The 9,093-nt window shown below is 55.7% G+C and overlaps 1 protein-coding gene across 1 annotated transcript in view; it reads right to left on the bottom strand.

Moving 5' to 3' along the window:
- Positions 1–496: 496 nt before the first annotated feature.
- Positions 497–9,093, bottom strand: part of USF2 (upstream transcription factor 2, c-fos interacting) — a 12,386-nt gene continuing 3,789 nt past the window's right edge. Inside the window, exons 5-8 of the mRNA XM_011948929.1 lie at positions 3,470–3,522; positions 1,526–1,668; positions 1,245–1,373; positions 497–1,152 (exon numbers count right to left, since the gene is read on the bottom strand). Coding sequence (XP_011804319.1) covers positions 1,063–1,152; positions 1,245–1,373; positions 1,526–1,668; positions 3,470–3,522 — 415 coding nt within the window. The 3' untranslated portion in view covers positions 497–1,062. The remainder of the gene's footprint in view (positions 1,153–1,244; positions 1,374–1,525; positions 1,669–3,469; positions 3,523–9,093) is intronic.

Raw genomic sequence — 9,093 nt, 5'->3', positions numbered from 1 at the left:
GCATCACTGCATCTCAGCTCAGGACAGGTTTCATCATCAGCAGGGGCAGGGGTCACAGCATAGGCGCCAGAGCCTCGGTGCAAGGCGACAGGCTGACGGGCCAAGCTTGGCGCCCTGGCCATCTGCCCTTCCTGGGGGTGAGGGGCTCAAGGCCAGGCCCCACTATTGGCTGGTGCAGAGGGGAGGGCTTCAGCCCAGCAGAGCAGGGCCAGGGGCTGGTTATGTTTTCAGAACTGCTGACACGGAGACCCCCGCCTCTCCTCCAACATGGGACATGTCCTTGACCCCAGCTCCCCACACCCTCATGCATGCCTAGGGCCTCACAGGGGACATTCATTCCTTAATTCCTTCATCCATCCAACCAACCACTGGGTACCAGGTGGTGCAGCTGGCAGGGACTGCACACAGCCATGTGCACAACGGCAGAACCATGCTGCATGGAGCTCTGTAGACCCCAGGCCCCTCCCCATTCCCGAGATGGACAGACACACAAGCAGACAAGGCGGGGGCCACATGGGGCCAGTTTATTGCAGTTAAATACCTCTCTCTCTCTATTTTTTTTGTCAATTTTTCCATAAAGAAAATTAAAACACACACACACACACCCAAAGGGGAGCAGGGACCCAGAAACAAGAGGTGGGGTGGGACGTGGCCTCCCTGCATAGGTCCAGGCCCCAGGTGGCCCCCCAAAGGCTCCCCTCCTTCCCATCAGCACCCTGTCTCAGTACCTCCAGAGAGCAGGAGGCAGCGGGACGCGGAAGGGCCTCTGTCCCCCTCCCTCTTGCCTCCAGGTGAGACCACTAGAAGTGCCGGGGCGTATTGAGGGCTGGGAGAAGGGCGACAGACAGACGGATGGGGAGGGAGGATACTGTTTCCAAGTGGAGGAGGGCGGTGGGCACTGTATCCACAGAAATCCATTATTTCTCCCCGTTTTTTGTTAAAAATCTACTATAAAAAAACGCAGCTGGGGGAGGGGCGTGTGTCCCTCTCTGTGCTAAGGGCTGGGGAAGGGGGCAGCAGAGGCCGGCGTGGGCGGCGGTGGCTGCGCGGTGGCGGCGGGCGTCACTGCCGGGTGCTCTCGCCCACCATCTCCAGGTTGTGCTGCTGCAGCTGGGCTCGAAGCAAGGCGTTCTCATTCTTCAGCTCCTCAATCTGGCGGACACGACGGAGGACAAGGGAGCTGAGGGCCAGCGTCTTGCATCTGGGGCTCCTGGGCCCCGACCCGCTCCAGGCCCCGCACCCACCTGCTGCCTCAGGAGCTCGTTGTCCATCTGCAGTCGCTCGGCCTCTTTGAAAGTCTCTTGCATGCGCTGGTTGGTCTGGCGCAACTCCCGGATGTAATCGCAGGCCTTGGACAGGATCCCTCCTTTACTCTGGGGGCGAGGGGACCAGGAGCCTTAGGGCGGGCACCACCCACTGGCCTCCACCCCGGGGAAGACTCCCGAGCCCCATGGCAGTTGGACTTTCTGCATGCAAGGGTTGGGGGCCAGGCCCACCACAGCCACTAAGGGTCCGGGATGCTCACCGCTCCTGTCTTGCTGTTGTCTGCATTACAGTCTGGAATGATTTTCGAAAGCTGGACGATCCAGTTGTTGATCTTGTCCCTTCGCCTCCGCTCCACTGCGGGAAACAGAGCCACAGCCACGGCTTCGCTGACAGGGCTCGTGCCTGAGCGGCCGTCCTCACAGGGCAGAGGCTCAGCCCAAGGACACCCAGGCGCAGCACAGGCCCCACTGAGACCACAGCCCTGGGAAGTGAGGGGCCGCACCCTGAGCCCAGCCGGCCCCCACCCCAGCTTCTCAAGAGGAACAAAGAAACCTGGGCCCTCCAGTGCCACACACGCTTTTAGGACGGGCGTCAAAGGTCAGGCACTTTGAGTTCGTTTTACGGGCCTGCCCGGCCATACTTGTACAAATTTGAATCGACAGTTAAAAATAAGGAAATTTCTCATGGTAATTGGCGTCACTGGCTTGGAGCTCTGGTCACAGTGGGCACGTACTGGGAGGCAGGGATGGGCAGAGCCGCTCTTCGCAGGACGAGTGCCCCTCTCTGGCTCCCATGGCCCCTGCACTGGATTCTCCAGTCTCCCCAGAGACTCTGGGCACCGTGATTTTGTTTTTTTCCTCATCTCTAATTCCAAGTCTGACCATGTTTCACCTCTGCTTAAAATCTTTCCACAGGGTAATGGCAGATCCCAACTGGTATTTGCAGCTCCCAGGCCTGGCCCACAAGGCCAGGAAAGACACAAACCCTATGCTGAAGGCCAGAGATGGCAACTCACAGAAGATTCTACTTAAAAAACCCCGATTTGTGATTTTACTCCATAGAACTCCACAATCTCATGCCAACTGTGCCGGCCTGGTAGCAGCTGTCCCCAGACAGCATAAGCCACATGCTGTCCTGATACCTGCCTGGGGTCTGTGTGCCACGGAGCCTGAGACCCCTGACCCAGGGCCTGCTAAAGCCAGGCTGTCCCAACCCTTCACTGCCTGCCAAGCCCCAGCACCAGGCACCGTGGGGACAGGAAAGAATGCTCAGCTACCCCAACTCCCACCCCACGGAACCCCAGCCCCCTGCCAGGGTGGCCCATGCTGTCTGTGACATTTGCGGAGGGCAACGAAGCCTATAGCTAGGACGGATGCGGCAGGAAGGCCGGGGGTCTTTTCAAAGCCCTGGCTAATGGTGATGCGATACCAGGCTGGGGTCCAGTGAACCTGAGAAGGAGGGGTGGGCCACAGCCTGCCCATTACCCTCACACCCGGAGATCAGCAGCTCCCTGGCCCCGCCATTCCCTCGAGAAGGCTGGACGCACCCATCGGCAAACCCCTCCGGGCTGTGGCCGTGTGCCGCTGACTGGCCTCTCCCTGCCTCCAGTGCCTCCCACTCAGGCCCGAGTGACAAACCCCCCCGAATGACATGGACTCTCCTCCTCCCACCATGACCACTCTTCCCTGGCCCCTCTTCCACCCTTGAGCTCTCTCTTTCCTCCAAAACCAATACCCAAAGATCAGAGGTCGCTATGGAGCACGGTCCAGGCCCTGCACTGGGCTCAGCAAGTGCTTGCTCCCCTATTACTATCACGGTGCGCTGAACCCTCCCACCAAAGACAGCCACACCTGCCTTTGGGAACTCTGGCCAAAAGCAGCAGCGGAGCTGAGAGTCCGAGCCTGGAGACACCGCTGGCGCAGTCCCCAGCAGAGCGCTCCTCGCCCAGGGGTCCGTGGAGGAACTTGGCAGATGGCCTTGTTTCGGCCTCTGCCTTCCCTCAGCCCTCTCAAGGGCTGGGCGCCGGCTGCAGCGACATCCTCTCCAGCGCGCGTTTACTTCTTACACACCTACTCTCCACCCTACTGTGTGCCAGGCCCTCTGCCAGGCCGGGGTCCAGGGTGGAAGTAGCCCCAGTGCGCCCCGTTGGCAGTCGCGGCACCACTGTGGGCAGGTAGCACTAACCCCATAGCATTTGTGTCACCACTGAAGATGGTACACAGTGCCTCAGGAACGCTAGGCACCGAGCCATGGCCTCTGCATGGGAATGGGGGTGGGATGAATCCTCAGAGATCCAGGAAACATTTGGGCTGGTTCCTGAGAGAAGGGCTCTAAGGCAGGCAGGTGGGAAGATCCCAGAAATGTTGGCTTGAAAACCATTTCAGGGTGTGCAGGGGCGGGAAGAGGTTGTGAAGATCGGTTGTCAAGGCCTGGCGTGGTCTGCTCGCACGTCAGGACCAGGGTGTTCTGTTCTATAGTGAATTTCAGACCCTCCTCTAGAGGCCCAGGCCCTTGAGTCTAGGCCCTGACTTCAGCAGGTGGCGATGCTGTCCAGCCTGTGGCTTCGGAACACCATCATGGCACATTTGAAACACAGGACCAAGGCCACGTTCATTCCACAGAAGCACTTCAGTAACTCCATAGGACACTTAAAATTCAGAGGCTAGGCGGGGTGGCTCATGCCTGTAATCCCAGCACTTTGGGAGGGCAGATCACATGAAGCCAGGAGTTTGAGACTAGCCTGGCCAACATGGCGAAACCCCGGCTCTCCTAGAAATACAAAAATTAGCCAGGCATAGTGGTGTGTGCCTATAATCCCAGGGACTTGGGAGGCTGAGGTATGAGAATTGCTTGAACCCAATTGCACTCTAGCCTGGGTGACAGAGGGAGACTGTCTCAAAAAAAAAAAAAAGAGAAAATTCAGAAGCGAAACCTTCCAGGACTGAAGGAAGAAATGGACAAATCCACACACATAGTGAGAGACATGGACATCCTTCTCAATGATTGGTAGAACAAGTAGACCAAAAAAAAAAAAAAAAACCAGAATAGAAAGCCTGAACACTCAACCAGCCTGACCTCACTGACCTGGGGGGACATTCTGCCTGACGGCAGCAGACACCTGTCCTCGTCAATGCCCCAGAAGCTTCTGCCAAGCTAGGACACATTCAGGCCCGTCGGGTAAGTCTCATCAAATTTCAAGGAACTGAAATCATACAGAGTATGTTCTCTGACCATAACAGAACTAAATTAAAAATCAGTAACAAAAAGATATCTGGAAAACCCACAAATATTTGGAAATTAAGCAATCTGCCTCCAAATAACAGAAAGGTCAAAGAATAAATCACAAGGAAAATTGGAAAATACTTTAAACTGAATAACAAAAACACAACACATCCCAGTGAGATGTAGCTAAAGTGATGTTGGAGTGAACTGGCAACTCTAAATGCTGTTAGGCAAAGACAAAGCTTAAGAATCATCTCAATCCCTGCTGTGAAACATAAATCCTGTAAAATAAAGATTTTAGTAGAAAATTGAAAAAAAAAAAATTACCTTAAAAAGCTAGGGTTGGGGCATGCCGGGGGAGCCAAAGCACAAAACCTAGCAAACTGAATCCAAAGTGAGTAGAAGGGGCCGGGTGCAGCGACTCACTCCTGCAATCCCAGCACTTTGGGAGGCCCAGGCAGGTGGATAACCTGAGGCTAGGAGTTCAAGATCAGCCTGGCCAACATGGTGAAACCCCATCTCTACTAAAAATACAAAAACTAGCTGGGTGTGACAGCGGGCACCTGTAGTCCCAGCTACTTGGGAGGCTGGGGCAGGAGAATCACTTGAACCTGGGAAGTGGAGGTTGCAGTGAGCTGAGATTGTACCCTGTGACAGAGCGAGATTCCGTCTCAAAACAAAAAAACAAACAAACAAAAACACAAAGTGAGCAGAAGCATGAATTAGTAATATTAAGAGCAGAAATCAATGAAACGGAAGCAGCAATCCAATCTGGCATCTAAAAATCAGATTTCATATAGAAGTCTCGATTTCTGGCTTCTCAGAGTTTCTGGCAACAGTGGCCCTAGATTCTGACAGGGCAGCAAGGGGAAGGTACTGGGCAAGGGCCACCCTTCAGGCAGGACACAAGTGTCCCAGATCACTGGGGGCCCCCCACACCCCTTCGTATTTTTTTCTGAGACAGGGTCTGGGTCTGTTGCTCAGGCTGGAGTGCAAAATCAGCTCACTGCAACCTCCATCTCCCGGGCTCAAGTCACCCTCCCACCACAGGTTCCCAAGTAGCTGGGATTGTTACAGGCATGTACCACCAGGCCTGGCTAATTTTTAAATTTTTTTTGGTAGAGACAGGGTTCTGCCACATTGCCTAGGATGGTCTCAAACTCCTGGGTTCAAGTGATCCACCTGTCTTGGTCAAAATGTAATCCCAAAAGTGCTGGGATTCCAGGTGTAAGGCACCATGCCCAGCCACACACCCCTTCTTAACATGCCAAGTGCACCTCCCTCCCTCAGGCCCCTGCAGGCATTTGAGTTTGTGACTCTGGGATGATCTCCTGCGGTACCAAGAAGTGGTGGGAAGGAGGGAAAAAGAAGTGAGAGAAGCGGATCTGAAATTCACCACAGAACAGAAACTTGGGGTTTGTGGCCATAAGGGAAGAAGAGGGCAGAGCTGAAAGCGGCTCTGGTCTTAAGTTTCTGGCTTGGGCAGCTGTGACAGGGGTAGCTTTTGCTGCTCTGCAAAGAGGGACAGTGCATGAGAACCTTTGGAGAGGGGAGATGGCACATTCTGTTTTGGGCGAGTTGAGTTGGAGGCATTACAGGGATGTCCAAAGATGGAAATCTTGAACGGGTAGTTCAGAATGTGGGGCTGGAGTTGCAGTGAGAGGAATGGAATGGGATGGACACACAGTTCCTTGCATTACCAAGAGCCCAGTGGTGGGCAAAGCCTGGGAGGACATCAACGAATAGTCCTCAACTTTTTGTGAGTCACACACTCTTCTGGAACCAAGAAGAAAGAGGAACACCTACAAGTGGGAACAGAGTTTGGGGGATACTGACCAAGAGCTTCCAAGCCTGTCGCTGGGCCTCACACATCATACACCTGAGGCCGACGGAAGAGGGGCTGGACCTTATGAAACACCAGCAAGACTGGGCGTGGCAGCTCAGGCCTGTAGCCAAGGCTGGAGGACTGCCTGAGGCCAGAAGTTCAAGACGAGCCTGGGCAGCATAGCAAGACCTCGACTCTACAGATAAAAAAAAATTACCCCATGTGATGGCACCTGCCTGTGGTCCCAGCCACTCAGAAGCCTGAGGTGGGAGGATTGCTTGAGCCTGGGAGGTCAAGGCTGCAGTGAGCTGTGGTTGTGCCACTGTACTCCAGCCTGGGTGACAGAGTGAGACCCCCTTCTCAAAAACAAAAGAAACACTCGCAGCTAAAGCAGTTTCTCAACTTGTCCACTATGACAAATCACCTGAAGAGCTGATGGAAAACAGATTCCCCGGCACCCCCACCTACTCACTTGGAACGGGGAGAGCCCTGGAAATTTCATTGTTAACAGTGGGGCAGGAGAGGCAAAGATCACAGGAGAATCAGAGAGGGTGGGGGAAAGGAAGATTCCAGAAAGGAACAGAGGGAAGCAGGCAGCGTCAGATGCTTGGAGCCCAGACAGCAAAGGAGGCCAGCTGATGTGGCAATGGGGTCACCACGGGTGACCTGAAGTGGAGCTGTTTTGGTAGAGCCATGAGCCAGACGGCCGAGGGTACTGGGAGGATGAGCAGATGGGGCAGATGCTCTGCAAGTCAGGAAAGCAGACAGGACGGGGCTGGAGAAGTGGGCAGGAGACGAAGACTGCTTCACAGGGAGAGAAAGTCTCAAGACTGCCTGGAGTCACATTAACCGAGGGAGAGGCAGGGGTGAGAGTGGGGTGGGAGGGTCCCGAGTCCTCTCTTCAGCCTTACTGTGTGGCCACCTCGACTCACTGCATCCCCACCAGGTGTCGGAGGCGGTTGTGCTTCCAGCATTTCACAGAGGGAAGACAGGCACGGAGATTAAGGACCACCCTGATGCCTCACCATTGGTAAGTGGTAGGGTGGGGGCTGTTCTGGGGGCCCCTCAAACTCACTGCATCCCAAAACCAAGTTCAGATGCACCCCTTCCCTTCCAAGCATGGAGGGGAGCTCAGCACGAAACCCTGACTCTCCAGCCTTGGAGTCCTCCCCCCATTCCCCTCAACCCCCGCCCTGTCTCAGGCCTGACACCCGAGCGGTCTCCTATCTCCCAGCCTCTTCCCACCACCCTTGCCAGCAGCCTCCACGCACAAACCCCTCTGCTGGCTTCTCATCACCCTGGGATAAAATCACAGGAGTCCAGACAGCCACACTGGGCACTTCTTCCAAGGTCCTCCACCATCTGGCCTGGGCAGCCCCCTCCACTGCGCCGACTTCCTCTTTCCTTTCCTGAATTCTGCTCTTCTGCAGACACACCACGCTGGCCCCAGTTCAGGGCCTGGCCTGTGTCCTAGCTCTTCCCTCTGCCCAGGACTCTCCTGAGGTTCTCAACAGGCCCCTTCCCTCAGGTCCCTTCAGGACTCTGCTTCAATGTCGCCTCTCGAAAAGCCCTTCAGAGCACAGTGCCATGCCGCCATCACCCGCCACCTCTTTCCCCAGCTTTCCTCTCCTGCCTGTGACTGCCTGTGCTGCCCGATGCCTGCTTTGGCCGTATATGACTCCCATCTCTCCCACCAGAACACGCACAGAGAGCTGAGACCTTGTCTGGCCTGTTATCTGCTGCACTGCCATATCTGAAGACACAAAACGGGGGCTGGCCGTAGTATGCACACGCTGAATTGAAGGCCTGAACTCAGAGAGGAACTGCTCAGAACACAACTACCTGGGCCACAGACCCCAGCCCCATTACCACTGTTAGGACTGAGATTCAGCGCCTTACTCAGGCATTCAAGGTCTTCCTGGTCTTCCCTCCTGAGGCATTCCAGATGGAACTTCTCCCACAACCAAACCAGCACCCCACAAAGTAACCTGACCCAAACTCCCCTCTCCCTGGGGAAGCCTCACCCCAGCCCACTCCCCATCAATGTCCCATGAGACCCATGAGACATGAGCCCTCCGGCCTTCGAGCCTCCCCGACGCTCCAGGCCAGACTCCAGACCTGGCACAGGGCTTGTGTCGCTCGGCCCAGAACCCACAGGCAGTAAATATTTGTTGAATGATGGTTGTTTGGGTATAAGCACTCCCCTGGCACTTGCACGCTGCTGTGCCCACTACAGTGGCTACTGACAGGTGGGGCGGGGGTGAGGGGACAGCGCTGAAGGCCAAATGACCTGAGGTGAGACTTGGTGTTTCTGGAAAGGGCAGGATGCTCCGGCCTTAGGCAGCCAGAGGCAGAGCTTCATGCAGTTTCTCCCTCAGATGTGCTCCCTGGGGGAACAGACCTACTTCTGGAGGCCAGGCAGGCATGGGAGTGAGGGATGTGAGCATGACAGCTGACACGTGGAAAGGTCAGCTCAAGTGAGCCCGGGCAGCCCCAATTTTCAAGTGGGGCAGGCAATCCGTATGGGAAAGTGAAGTCCACCATCTTAGATGTGGGCCATGGATTCAAGATCACCAGCCGGGTCAACACATGGCCAGTTCCAGTTCACACTCCCTGTCCCTCTATTTCTGACACTGTACTCTCCCCTCGTTGCTCACTTTCTGCCTTTACAGCGTCCAGCAAAGCCCTCTGGAGCACTTGTGGCCCGCCCAGGACTGGCTTCCCTCTCTGTCACTCCACACCCCGGGGCTGGCTGAGCCTGTGAGGGCGGTGGTCGGGGG

Source organism: Colobus angolensis, unplaced genomic scaffold (genome assembly GCF_000951035.1).
Source record: "Colobus angolensis palliatus isolate OR3802 unplaced genomic scaffold, Cang.pa_1.0 Scaffold107, whole genome shotgun sequence".
Taxonomy (NCBI): Eukaryota; Metazoa; Chordata; class Mammalia; order Primates; family Cercopithecidae; genus Colobus; species Colobus angolensis.
Note: the sequence above shows the minus strand (reverse complement) of the source record. Positions and strands in the feature narration are given on the sequence as shown.